This window comes from Hyaena hyaena, unplaced genomic scaffold (genome assembly GCF_003009895.1).
Source record: "Hyaena hyaena isolate Hyena2069 unplaced genomic scaffold, ASM300989v1 scaffold_529, whole genome shotgun sequence".
Lineage (NCBI taxonomy): Eukaryota > Metazoa > Chordata > Mammalia > Carnivora > Hyaenidae > Hyaena > Hyaena hyaena.
The window spans coordinates 662,242-676,837 of record NW_024081162.1 but is presented as its reverse complement, the minus strand read 5'-3'; the positions used below and the strand labels follow the sequence as shown (position 1 = coordinate 676,837).

The following is a 14,596-nucleotide window of genomic DNA, read 5'->3' as shown; positions in this document are numbered from 1 at the left end:
GAATATTTTTATGTTATGGGGTAATCCTTCCATTATTTTTTATGAAAAGAAAGAATCTACCTCAAAAATTTGGAATTACATAAAGCTGTGTTTTTGATTTCTAATTAAAGAATTGAAGCAATATTCCTATTGTGAAGAAATGTATCTTATGTGTTTTTCAATGAAGTAGCTCTTCTGTAATTAAACATTTCCACAAAGACAAGTCATATTAAACTTATTTAGGCATCTTTCTCTTTTATTTATGACTTTGGTGTGGAAATTCTTGCTGAAATTTGAACTTCATTATGAACTTTTTCTTAATTTTAAAATATGAATTTAATACTAAGTTAACTACTTTTTTATTATCTTAATTTTTTAATTTAGGTGATACAGTAGTATATCAATATGGAATAGCTACAGTGATAATTGAAGCTAATGATGACCCAAATGGCATTTTTTCTTTGGAGCCCATAGACAAAGCAGTAGAAGAAGGAAAGACTAATGCATTTTGGTAAGCATATTTGGGTAAGGTAAATTCAAAATTGGATAAAATAAAACCTTTAAGTATGCACAGATTTGAAATATTATTAATGTTTCAAAATTTTAAAATCGGTTGAGAATTGAATATTTTCAAAAGTGGTAGTCTGAAGTAGTGAAGTATAAGCTTTGTTTATGCTGTTGCTACTTATTTAAAAAAAAACACTTTAGCTGGTAAACAGAAATTATTATCCCTACCCTCCTCACCTCAACTTCCATCATCTACCAGGACTGAGCGACTTGAGTTATCCAAGGTTTTCTGCAGTTCTTCTTTCAAATGATATGTGACTACCCTCACCCTGTCCTTTGCTTTTGAAGAACTCTTGCCACATCTCCTCTAAATATTTTTTGATGGAGTTTAGAATTTACCCTTCAGTTTGGATTTTGAAGATTATGACTTTTAAGATGGCTTCTGTTTGTTGTTTAAAGTTGTGCCTCATTCTCTTACCATGACACTAATCATGGTTGCTCAGTAAGGATTAGGTGGCTAGTTTATATTAAAGATGATAAAAAGAAAAAGTCTGTTTCTGAGATAACAGAGAAAGATATCGTTAAATTCACTACTTACATATTTTTCATAAAAATTAATTGTCTTTAATTTGTTATGTAGGATTTTGAGGCATCGCGGACACTTTGGCATTGTTTCTGTGGCTTGGCAGCTCTTTGAGAATGATTCTGCTTTGCAGCCTGGACAAGAGTTCTATGAAACATCAGGGATTGTTAACTTTATGGATGGAGAAGAAGCCAAACAAATAATTCTCCATGCTTTTCCAGATAAAATTCCCGAATTCAATGAGTTTTATATTTTAAAGCTTGTAAACATTTCAGGTGCTGTGTTTTTCCATCTTTTTTATTTTACTACTGAAATTTGATGTTTTATACATAAATAGAGCTGTACAGAAAATACAATTAATGAAAACGTAAGTGTGTCTTGATTGTCCAACTTTAAATGTCAAAAATACCCTTTTTAATAGAAGCATTATTTTTAACATTCATTTTGTGGTTTTGGCTTGGCTAATAAGTTTTATGGGTGGAGACTTACATTCATTCTCAAACTTAAATAGATTTTTTCCACACCAAATAGGGTATCTTCAACAAAATATTAATGGAAGTTAGGAAGTACAGTTTCATGGTAGCTTAAAGGTTGGTCTTTGTGCCATCGAAACAATTTAGACAATCAATTTTCCCATTGCTTTTGGTTTTAAGCACAGGAATCAAACCTTTCTAGTTAATAGCCCCTTTTCAGGCTTGTTGGGTTATTAATGAAATTATTCTGAACCAAAATACCCCTGAAAATGTGGTAAAAAACATACAGTGACACTATTGTTCATTGATCAATGACTATATTATTTAACCAGAAGATTGTTAGTTGAATTCTTTTTGTCTTCACCCTATACTGGAAAGTAATTCAGATTCTGATTTCTTATTTATTATAAGTAATCTTATTACAGGTGGATTTCCAGGTCCTGGGGGCCAACTAGCAGGAACCAACCTCCAAGTGACAGTAATGATTCCATTCAATGATGATCCCTTTGGAGTTTTCATCTTGGATCCAAAGTGCTTAGAGAGAGAAGTTGCAGAAGATATCCTCTCAGAAGACGATATGTCTTATATTACCAATTTTACCATTTTGAGACAGCAGGGTGTGTTTGGTGACGTACGAGTAGGCTGGGAAATACTGTCCAGTGAGTTCACTGATGGTTTGCCACCAATGATAGATTTTTTGCTGGTTGGAATTTTCCCCAGCACTGTGCATTTACAGCCACACATGCGGCGTCACCACAGCGGAACAGATGCTTTGTACTTCACTGGAGTAGAGGGTGCATTTGGAACTGTTCATCCAAAATACCATCCTAACAAGAACAACTCAATTACGAACTTTACATTTTCAGCATGGGTAATCCCCAATGCCAATACAAATGGATTTGTTATAGCAAAGGATGATGGTAATGGAAGCATCTACTATGGGGTGAAAATTCAAACCAATGAATCCCATGTGACACTTTCTCTTCATTACAAAACTTTGGGTTCCAATGCTACATATATTGCCAAGACAACAGTCATGAAATATTTAGAAGAAAATGTTTGGCTTCATCTTCTAATTATCCTGGATGATGGTATAATTGAATTCTACCTTGATGGAAATGCGATGCCCAGAGGAATCAAGAGTCTGAAAGGAGAAGCCATTATTGATGGTGAGTGTCATTTTTATAACAAGGACACTGAATGTTGAATTTTCAAAAATTTTGATTTCTAAAAAATGCCAACTGGGATTTAAAAAAATCTGCTTGTGTATTGGTTTAATATCTTTAAATAAAGCTATGCCTACCAAAACCATAAGTTCTGTACTGAGTATTGTGGAAATGAATCAGGCAAAGCCTTTGCCCTTGTTGTACCTAAAATAGGCTCTGGGAGAGAGAGGTGTATATGCAAACAGATCACCTCAGTGTATTGTAGAAGAAAAAAAATTGTGAAGGCCGAATATTTATCTCTCCATAGGTAGTAGGAGTGATGGGCATGATGATTACAGGTAGAAAAAAGAGCAGACGTTTAGAAACGTGAAACACCCTATTGTATTAGGGGAACTGCTGCTTGGTGAATTGCTGGAGGTGAAGGGTGTTGTATGTAAGGTTAAAGAGGAGTCTAAAGAGAAAAATTACTTTAAAATGCACTGCAGTTATAGGAGTTTATAGTATCAGTAGGTAAATTGGTGAATTCTGTGGAGAGCTTTGAAAGAAATCATCTTTGTGGTCTTCCGTTGATTATATACTGTTTCTTTGAGAAATACTGGTTATTTCCAGTATAATCACCAGTTCCTTCCCAGATCCTCCATCCTAGAATGTGATTATTTTTTAATTAGTAAGAAAGTAGAGCACAGCTTATATGGTTATAGCTTAATAGAGTATTTTCCTTCTGAACCTCCTGCATTGGCCATGTGGTTGTATTTTTATGCCAGTAGGGAGAAAAGATGCACAAAGGAAACAACATGCACATGCTACCGATGTCAACTCCAAAGATTATGCCCATAGCATTCTGTAGCATAAATCAATCCCCTTTTGATTGTGTGAATATATGCATATATCTGTTACCATTGATTCATTTAGTGATTGCATGGTGGTAGAGAGAGTGGAAAGGATTGGAGAAAGCAAGAGCCGGTGTTTCTTTTCTCTGTTTAACTTACTAGATTGTTTCTTTAGTTTGTAACTTGGAAAAAAAGTCAAAGTATTTGTTTATTTAAAATGTGTTAATGAACTATGATATATGTTATATATTTTGAGATACATAAAAGTATATGTGCCATAGTATACAAATAGACCAAGTTTTAACACTTTAAATTCATTAGTTTTAGCACCCATGTAACCAGACCCCAGATCAAGAAATAGCAATCCAGAAACCCCTGGCCCTTCTCCAGTCACTGACTCACCACCCTGTCTACCTACTATTTCCATTTCTGAAAGCATGCGATTAGCTTCTCCCATTTTAAAATTTTATGTAAATAGAATTGAGCAGTGTGTATACTTGGGTGCTTGGCTTCTTTTGCCTAGTATTGTTAATAGTGTTCATCCATATCTTTGCTGTAGATATTTCACTTTCATACTATATAATTGGTCCAGAATTGCTGGAGGGGCAATTGTGACAGTAATATGCAGGATACTTGTGACTGTCCTAAAACAACTACCTGGGTTCTGCCTTGGCTGATGGTTTTGATAAACAATATTATTTGTGCTTTTTTCCCCAAAGTACTGCCATGCTCTCATCTTATATAAATATCTTAGTTGAGTTATTGGAGAGGGTATAAGTAAAGAAATAAGAACTAGTGAATTTTTGAAAAGGGCTGCTATTGATATAATATAATTGGGGCTACATGTTGTTATTACCATGAAAAAGTCTGTAAGAGTTGTATATGATATTGTTCCTGGGGAGGAATACTTCTTTTGTATATCCTTTGCATTATTGGAGTAAAGAGTTATATTTGGTCTATGAAGACTTTTGTTGGATTCTCACAGCTTTATTTAACTGAAGGTGCATTTCTAAAAGATTAAGCCTTGATGTTCTCAAAGAACAGTAATACAAACATTTAAAAAATTTGACTGGATTTTATCATTCCATTCTTTGATGTGCAAGGAAATTTTAAAATTTTCTGGAAGAAATGTGTGAGTACATATATATATGTACACATATATACATACATATATACATAAATACACATATATGTATACACACATGTACAAAATATCCTTTCGTATAAAATATCTTAAATCCTAGCAATTACGGATTCAGTTTTCATTGTAACAGAAAAGAGCATTCATTCAATTATATTTGCTTTATGTGTCTTATTTATCTAATAAAACCTCTTAAAATTGCTTCAGTTTCTGAATCACACTTTGTAATTTGGTACAAGATAGTAGTGGATATTGTAGTATTTAAACCCATTTCTAATTTCAGGGCCTGGAACGCTAAGGATTGGGGCAGGAATGAATGGCAGTGACAGATTTACAGGTTTGATGCAGGATGTGAGGTCCTATGAGCGGAAACTGACTCTTGAAGAAATTTATGAACTTCATGCAATGCCAGCAAAGAGTGATTTACACCCTGTTTCTGGATATCTGGAGTTCAGACAAGGAGAAACTAACAAATCATTCATTATTTCTGCAAGAGATGATAATGAAGAGGAGGGAGAGGAATTATTTATTCTTAAACTAGTCTCTGTATATGGAGGAGCTCGCATTTCTGAAGAGAATACTACAGCAAGATTAATAATACAAAAAAGTGACAATGCCAATGGCTTGTTTGGTTTCACAGGAAGTTGTATACCAGAGGTATGTAGTGAGCTTGGGGGATTTTGGAGTTAAAAATTCAATGTAGGTAGATTTGTTTGGGGGTGGGCTTTCTTTCACTTGGTAAACGTGCTTAAGTATCTACTCTAAGCCCAGAAGTATGCTAGAGTAAGTGGTTGCAAAAGTAAATTATAAGGTCCTTGCTCTTAAAAGTTCAGTTTCAATCAGAAGCTTAATCAGCTGATAGAAGTAATAACAAATTATTAAATGAAACTTTAGCAATTATCTGTAAAATTAATATATTTCACAGAAGGCACAGAATACTCCGTATGTGATTTACTTTGGCTACTGCATAAGCAAATGAAATAATACATCTTGAAAGCTTCTATGAATAATAGTAATTGAAACTTTATTAAAATACGATTTTTTGAGTTTTTTCCCCACATGTGAAATATGTTTGTAAGTAAGTACAGCATTCTTTCTTTTTGGGTATAATGCCTTCTTTATCACCTGTCTTGGCCAGCTTAATTCATTAGGCTGTTTTACTGTCCTTCTCAGTACTTTCCAGGTTTTCAAAGATCTGTAATCATCTAGATTTCCTGTTCAGTAATGTGAGATCTCATGACAGCACTTCACAGGTGTTGACTGTGACAACAGCAGGTCCATGCCCATGAAAGGATGCCAAGAAACAAGAGTCTTTCCCTTTGCAAGCTGATTCTTGTAGATTTAGAAGGGCATTTTTGCAAATCGAAGCAGTTAAGAAAACCATGAATTAGTGCCAGATGAAAAAAAGTGTCTTGGTCATAGACCTGATTTAGCTCAAATTGGGGAAACTAGCTCTCTGGAATGTTCTTCTTAGCTCTTTGGTTTGGTGATAATCATAAGAGATGTTCAAATAGTGGGCTTCTTTATACCAGAAATACTAGAATATCCCAGACTAAAGAGGAGAAATGTCATACAAATCTATACCTTAAAAAGAAATATGTATATCTATAATGATAACACTTAAAATTATTTTAATGTTTATTTTAGAGAGAGAGGGAGAGAGGGAGCATGAGCAGGAAAGGGGCAGAGAGAGAGAGAGACAGACAGAATCTGAAGCAGGTTCCAGGCTCCAGCCTCTGAGCTATCAACACAGAGCCTGACGTAGGGCTCAAACTTGTGAACTGTGAGATTATGATCTGAGCTGAAGTCAGATTGTTAATTGACTGAGCCACCCTGGCATCCCTGTAACGATAGTACTTTTAAATAGATATTCAATCATTAAATAATTTTACATGTTAAAATTTTTCTTTTTTTAAAAAAATTTTTTATAGTTTTTATTTATTTTTGAGACAGAGAGAGACAGAGTATGAGCGAGCGGGAGAAGGGCAGAGAGAGAGTGGGAGACACAGAATCTGAAACAGGCTCCAGGCTCTGAGCTGCCTGCACAGAGCCTGATGCGGGGCTCAAATCCACGAACCATGAGATCGTGACCTGAGCTGAAGTTGGACACTAACCGACTGAGCCACCCAGGCGCCCCTACATGTTAAATTTTTGATATGCCTTTCTGACAATCCATAATACAGTGGCAACAAATGTTAGCTATTATTTCTCTCCACCCAATAAGGTTAAGAACTGAGGCTTAGAGGACCTGAAAACATAACCTAAGTTGAATTAAATAAGATAGGATCAAATACCTGGTGCAAAGCTTGGCAGTTACCAACACTAAATAGATATTAGTTTTACTTTTTTTTCTTCTAAGATACAATGGGAAGAACTGGAATCTGAACCTGTCTTGTGATTTCTGACCTTTGTCTTTCCCTCTATATTTTTAATATCATCCTCTCTATTTTTAAAAAGACAGGTGGCTTCTGTCAGACTGTGAGAACCATTAGGGTGCCGTGTAAAATCAGCTTCCCTTTTGTGACCTGACACCTGCCTTTGGCTCTGGCTTCTTGATCAGTATGTTTGTCAGACTCTTTTTTGATCAATATGTTTCAGTCAAACTTGCCTGTTTCAATTCCAGTCTCTGGGCACCAGGGCTTCGTAACCTCTGTATTGAGAATACTCCTATTCCAGATTTTCAGAATCAGTCATTCAAGTCTCAGCTCTATAGACATCTTCTCAGTGAAGATTTTCTTATTGAATAATCCCCCCTCCTTTCTCCCAACCAGTTTTTCTCCATCCCTTCGCCTAGTTTTACTTTTTCTATAGCATTGATTACACTCTTAAATTCCTCTTGTTATAAGTTCATATTTTTATTGGCTAGCCCTTTGTACCACACAGATGAAAGAACTCTTGAGTGTAATAAGGTCTTATTCATTATTGTATCTCCAACACCTAGAATGGAATATAGTAGGTACTTAATACATCTTTGTTGGATTTATGAATGTATTCTAATAATTAAGACATGAAAAGAGTTATAGTTCAAACAACAAACACATTTAGGTTCAGTTAGCTGCACAAACAACCAAACTGGAAAAAAATACATAAATGTTAAAAACCTCCCCCAAATGAGGAATAGTTTTTGAGTGTTTTTCTGGCTTTGTGGGCTATTATAAGAGAGTTTTCAATGCTGGCTTATCTTACAAGTCCCACTGGTAGATTGTGTTGGTGCTGGTTTACCCCCACTTAGTTATGTAGCTTTGCCTGTTCACAGAAATCTCAGAATTTGAACAGGACCAGTCAAGCCTTTGATTGCAGAAGAGGGAACTTCGCTATGTAGGCCGCTATACCTATACTATTAGAAGTTCTGGAAAGAAAAAGAAAACGTGATTGGTCATTCTCCAAGCCCAAATGAGAGGGAAATAGAATATATCTGTATTGGAAGGAGTAAAATTTAGACAGTATAGAAATGTGTTGTTGGGTCTAAAAGAACATTGGAATTTGTCAGGAATTTTACAGAATCTGCCTTTCTGAAGTTATTAAGACTCTAAGTGTAGGATAGAACTCTTACTTTCATCTTTATATATTTCTCCTAAGGAGTAACATGAAATATTATTATTATTATCAGCATCAGTAATATTGATTGCTTGCTGAAATCATGATTCAAAGTGCAAAGTAGACCAGTGAGTTAGAGTGTATTAGAGTATGATTCTACATTTGCAGCTCAACTCTAAGAAACTACCACTTGTCAAATTGGTATAATGTGGAGGAGGAGTATCCATAACTGTCTGTCAAGGCTATTTAAACCCTTCTCCTTTTCCAGCTACATAGCTGTGTGAGGCTGGATGTTTTGAGTATATTTCAACCAAAATAAGAAGTAGCAAAAGTAGATCTGAGAATCTAGCCGTCTTCCATTTAAACTAGACATTAAGAGAGATTAACAAAAATTTAAAGGATGCCCCTCTGTCAGTAATTTTTTTGTTTTGGAAAATACAGTTATTTCACATAAAATATGTTGTTTATGTTAGTTAGCATGTAATGAGTTTATTATTGCTATTTTAAAATGAGTTTCTATATCAGTATTTAAATTCTTTGCGATTTTCACTTGTAAAATGGTAAATTTCAGCAGATTTCACAACATAAGCTAAAAGCTCCTTGGGGTTCTTAAAAGTTTTTATGAGTGTTCAGGAGTTTCTGAAACAAAGTTATGTGAGAACCCTTAGTTTACTCTGTGCTTGGAATTGTCTGCAGGGTTTAAATTTTATGGCTATTTGCTTCATTTTTAGAAATAAAAAACACTGTCACTTCCATAGATTCTTCTCCATTGTGTTATTGTGACATTGAGAAGTTAATTTTTTCTTATCCCTTCAGAAATGCTGAAGCCAATAGAGATCTTTAAAGACTTCTCTTTGTGTTATGTTATGCCTTTACATTTTCATAGATTCATATGAAATAAAATAATATGAAGGTTAAAATGAAAGTATAATCACATCTTAAATAATGAAAATATGTAGAACATGACATAGTCTATACTTGGCATATTGAAAGAGATGATAATTATTTTGTGACTTGTTACCTCGTAGCTGGGTATACCATCTTGTACTAAATAGCAGGTGCTTAATAAATTATAATTGAAAGAATGAATAAACCTGTATGTAGTCGAGAGCCCTGATGGGGCTGTGCCAACCAGTTCTCTGTGTTCCAGGTGGTATCTATAGTGAACAGATGACTGAGTTTTGTTGGCTCTGTAGCATAGCAACTACAGTCTCATGTTTTCCTCCCGTATTTTGTTAATCTTTCTCTGCACCTTATTTTGGCACTATTTTTGTATGTCCTACAGTCTTATAGATCAGATAATTATAAAGTAATGAGATTACTTTTCATAATGATTCATAGAACTTCCTAATCTCATTATTTCATTTTTATAACTAATACTTTGATTGAATTTTATATTTATAAACTCACAGCCTAAGAATAAATTTAGAGATATTTTGACACAATCTTTGTAAAAATGAGATTATTTAACTTGGACTGTGCTTGTTTTTAAGTGCTTGCCATATGTTATGTGAATAGATTCCTTTAGATATAAGTGATATTGATACCGTCTGATATCACAGATCTTCACCCAAGTGTGAAACAAAATAAAAATTAATTGGATGTGTAATTATTATGCATTAGTTTTAATCTTCTACTCCAATACAGAAAGCCAATTTATGGCTCAGTGCATTATTTTTTTTCTGGTAAAATAGGTTTCAAAAACTTTTCTTGTTGTTAACCTTTATAATTACTCTTCTGCAGATCTGAAGATCAAGCAGATTTCTGATTCAAAAGAGAAAACCATAGTGGCTACTATTGTTTCTTGTAAAAATCTGAGTGATGTTGGTGTTTGATGATTACTATTTGTTGTTATGCTTCTCATATACTGGCCTAAACATTTGCTTGTATCCTGATTCCAAAGTCAATTAGATGAATATTTTAATAGAAAAACTATTTTAACTGTTTATTCTCCATGTCTTCATTATCTTCTGGTATTAATAAATCCTTCATCTGGTTCAGTATTTCCCAAAGGATTGTGTATGATGACCTTAATCAGAAATATTTAATGTATATTTCTGGACACCATTCCTGATTGAAGACTCCATTTCTGAATAAGAATCTCTGGCAGGGATGAGAATCAAAGGGATGAGAATCAAAAAGCTGACTTTAAAAAATCTTTTAAATGGAAAATTTCATACGTACATAAAAATAAGAGAAGACAGAATGATGAACCCCAGTGACCCACCACCTAAACGTCAACATTTATTAGCCTTTGGCCAATTTCATCTCATTGTTGGAGGTTTATAGTTTACTTAATTGAATAAATTATTAATTCAGTACATTTTGTATGAAATTTTTACATATAGCACATATTTCTACACAGTTGCATTGGATATGGATAGCCTTTGTTTTACTTTTTAAAAAAAAAAAACAAACCTGAAAATAGTTGCTGATGGATTTTGATTATCAGGGCTTTAGCAAATGAAAGCATGGTTAAGTAGCTTTTCCCTGTGTGATTCCTATAAGTACAAAGCTCTTTTCTTTGTCCTCGGTGCTGCATGGTAATGCTTATTGACTTAGTAAGTAGTTGTAAGGAAACATGTAAGAGTCTCGAGTCTATCTTTGGATCTATTTCAGTCTTGTCTTTTGCTAAAAAGGGAAAGTTTGAACATTCACATCTTGGGATTAAGGGCTTATTAATTTAACTCAATCAAAATGTTCATTCTGATTAAAATCTGGGGAAAATGTGTTCCCATTGTGATAGGAATCAAAATGTTTAGGGATTTACTTTTTTCAATATGTGAGCATATATATTTCCTGATAAAATGAGAATGTAGCATTTTTTTAAAATCGTGTATGCATCTGTATATTTGTTAAGGAGAAAAAATATAAACATTTTTCAGTACTTATTATATTCTTAGAGCTACCTTCTAAGACACTTGTTTAATCACTTGAATCCATTAGACATTATGATATTCATTTTAAGAAGAAATCACGGAGACAGAGTTGTTTGATAAGTGGTAGAGTGAAGAAGCTTAGGACTGTTTGACCTTGAAGCCATATGCTCTTTTCATCACACATTTATGTACCAGTGGCTGTAATGAAAATGCTGATGTAGATGCCTGGGTAGAAGGTGGGAATTGAAATAGATGCTGTTGAGTGCTTGGGTGTCTGTGCTGTTTCCCCTTCTCTCCACCCTCAGGATTGGAGCAACCCCACCTTCAGAGCAGTTAGGTCTTCCATCATGTGATAGATGGGCTCCTAAAAATCACTGTTTATGCTAATTAGCATAAATTAGCACTGTGCTAATCTGGATAAGGAAAACACAGAACTTAAGGGAAAGTTGGGCTAGGAGAACACTTAAAAACTTGGTCAGTGACATGTATAAAGAAAGATAGGGAATTAATAAAAAACAGGTTTATACAATAAAGTGTAATACTTACATACTACAAGAAATAAGGTGTATGTATACCTAGAGAAACACCCTTAAGTTTGCTTGCAGAAGCAAGCAATACATAGTTGCAGGTTGTGTATTCTTGTGAAATGAGAGGAGAGTTATCTGACATCCAAGAGAAAGTTACTGCATTAGTTGTTGATAAGTGTGGCTAGCAACACACACATTGCACTGAGGTAGCAGAGAGGTATTTTAGGTGTGTTTGTGTGTTCCCACATGACTTGTTTCATGTCAGTGCAGTTTTCTGTGTTCACCATGTTTGTTGTAGATGAAATCACATAAGCAAATGTGAAATCTACATAACAGGGGTGCCTGGGCTGCTTAGTCGGTTAAGTGTCCGACTTTTGCTTAGGTCACGATCTTGCGGTTCGTGGGTTCGAGCCCCGCATCGGGCTCTGTGCTGTCAGTTAGCTCAGAGCCTGGAGTCTGTTTCAGATTCTATGTCTCCCTCTCTCTATGACCCTCCCCTGCTCACGCTGTCTCTCTCTCCTAGAAATAAATAAAACACTGAAAAAAAAAATAAAAAAAAAGAAATCCATATAACAGATTATGGATTATTCACATTATGCTCTCAGATATGTCAGTTGCGTTGGAACAGTTTTATGATTTCAGAACCAGTGTTATAGCATAACTGACCCTACTTGAACCTTTTCTTTCCATCTATAGATTCTTCTTTTGTTGTCTCATCCCGTCTTTAGCATTTGCATAATGCTATATTGATGTACCATTTGTATGTGGCCTTAAATACCATTTATATATTGATGCCCCCCCAAATTTATAATGTCAATCCTGGCCTCTCCCCAAAATTTCAGACTGATTTTTCTAGCTGTTTACTTGACACATCTCTTAGATATTTAGTAGACATTTCAAACTGGATATATTTAAAAGTCAACTCTTTGATCTTTACCCTAAATCCTGTAACTAACTAGTGGAGAGGGACAAAAATCAAGCCTGCTTCACACAAGCCTGATGTGGCTTGATGTATTGGTGCTTGCTGGACTACCACCACTTGACTCTTCCATTCAGGAGAGACTCTGAAGAATGAGGGCAGGGCAGTGAATAGCCAGCCCACTTAGCTAGTCATCTTATGTGGAGGGAGAAATGGTCTGAAGTTATGAAGTACATGTTTGAGCAATACTAATGACATAGTGGTCTGGCAGGGGCTTAGATTCATCAAGACTAGAGACAAGGAAGTTTGGGGAAGAGTCATGTGAATAGATGGATGGAAGGGGGCACTAAGTGTAAGGGGACACTTCCCAAAAGGCTCTCAGCAACTGGGAAATTAGGATGAGGCATCCACTGGATGTCAGCCAGACTCTTCACTGCCAGCACAGCACCATTAACACTGTGATGGCAGGAATCGAGGCTATGCATATGCCTGACAACATGAGCTCCCTCTTTCTTCTTTTTTTTTTTTTTTAAGTTTATTTATTTATTTTGACAGAGAGAGTGTGTGCAAGCGCACACACGGGAGGGAGGAACAGAGAGAGAGGGAGACAATTCCAAGCAGGCTCCATGTATTAGTGCAGAGCCTGGCATGGGGCCTGATCCCACTAACTGGGACCTAATCCCACAAACCGTGAGATCGTGACTTGAGCTGAACTGAAGAGTCAGATCTTTAACCAACTGAGCCACCCAGGCACTGCATCATGAGTTCCCTCTTAATAAGACAGATCTAGAAACTGTTGCTGCTGAATGTCCAAATAGCAAGAAGCAAAGACCAAAGATAATTGCTTTATAATAAACTCTTTATGGTAGATTGATCCCAATCAAGCTGTTTTACTCCAGAGTGAGTAGAAACTCATTATTATTAGAATTAATACTTTAGCTAATGAGTTTATGTTCTTAGTAGATCTTCCAGACCATCATCTGAAAGCTGAAAGAATACCTGCTGTGTCCACTGGAAATCATGCCTCAAGGGACTTGTTTTATGTGAAGAAGGTGTAATAATGGGCACACAGTCATAGATTCCCTGCCCTTCTATATACCATATCACCTGAAGCAGCTGGCTAACTACAATAATGGGATGGCCTGTTAAAGACTCAGTTAAGGTGCCATATCAGGGACCACATCTTGCAGGGTGGGGGTGATCTAGTGTGTATCCAGTGGCTGATACCCGTTTGTTGTCCACAGTACCTAAACTACATAGGCTTGGGAGACAAGAGGTAGGAAGTAAGATTGGCTCTACCTCCATCGCTCCCAGTGACCAGTTGCCAGAATTTGTGTTTCTCATTCTCATGCTTTAGGTTTTGCTGGATTAGAAGTTCTGGCTCTGTCTGGGTCAGAGGCTCTGCTGGACAATTTACCCCTAGTTCTGGGCTTCTCATGCCAGGGTACCTGCAGGCAAATAAAGGAATTATAGTATTGTCCCAGAAATGCTTAGTCTTGTTTACTATGAGGCACTAGGCTTGCTGCTCCCCTTTGAAATAGGGGTATTGATGGTTGATGAAACTCAGGATTTCCTGGTTCTTCCAAGCTCATTGATAACTCTTTTGACTATTGCCTTTTTGTAGACACATTTTATATCTGTTCTTTCCCGCCCCGGTATTGGCACCAAAATGACTCTGTCTTATGCTGACAGAGGTGCTCATGATTGATATGAAAATCAGAGTGACATCATCTAAATTAGGATTGTATTTTGAGTTCTGTTCCTTCAGTTTTGGTTATTTTTTTCTGTGAATTACATATATGCTTGCTAACGTAAAAATAAAATTGAATTTAAAGACTGAGAATTTAAGAGTATGAAAATTTTATTCTAAAAGATCTAACTTCATATAATTTTTAAACATTATCTTAAGTGCTTAGATAAAAGTATTTTCAATGTGAAAAATGCATGCAGATGTCTATATATATATGTATATATGACAAAACTATCAAAAAATATTAAGCATAACAGAAATACCCCCTTCTGACATTAGTTTCCACATCAGACGTTTTTCAAGGC

The 14,596-nt window shown here is 35.4% G+C and overlaps 1 protein-coding gene across 1 annotated transcript in view; it reads left to right on the top strand.

Moving 5' to 3' along the window:
* Nucleotides 1-14,596, top strand: part of ADGRV1 (adhesion G protein-coupled receptor V1) — a 500,208-nt gene that overhangs the window by 34,832 nt on the left and 450,780 nt on the right. Inside the window, exons 19-22 of the mRNA XM_039255493.1 lie at nucleotides 364-490; nucleotides 1,127-1,344; nucleotides 1,968-2,711; nucleotides 4,963-5,336. Of these exons, the coding sequence (XP_039111424.1) occupies nucleotides 364-490; nucleotides 1,127-1,344; nucleotides 1,968-2,711; nucleotides 4,963-5,336 (1,463 nt within the window). The remainder of the gene's footprint in view (nucleotides 1-363; nucleotides 491-1,126; nucleotides 1,345-1,967; nucleotides 2,712-4,962; nucleotides 5,337-14,596) is intronic.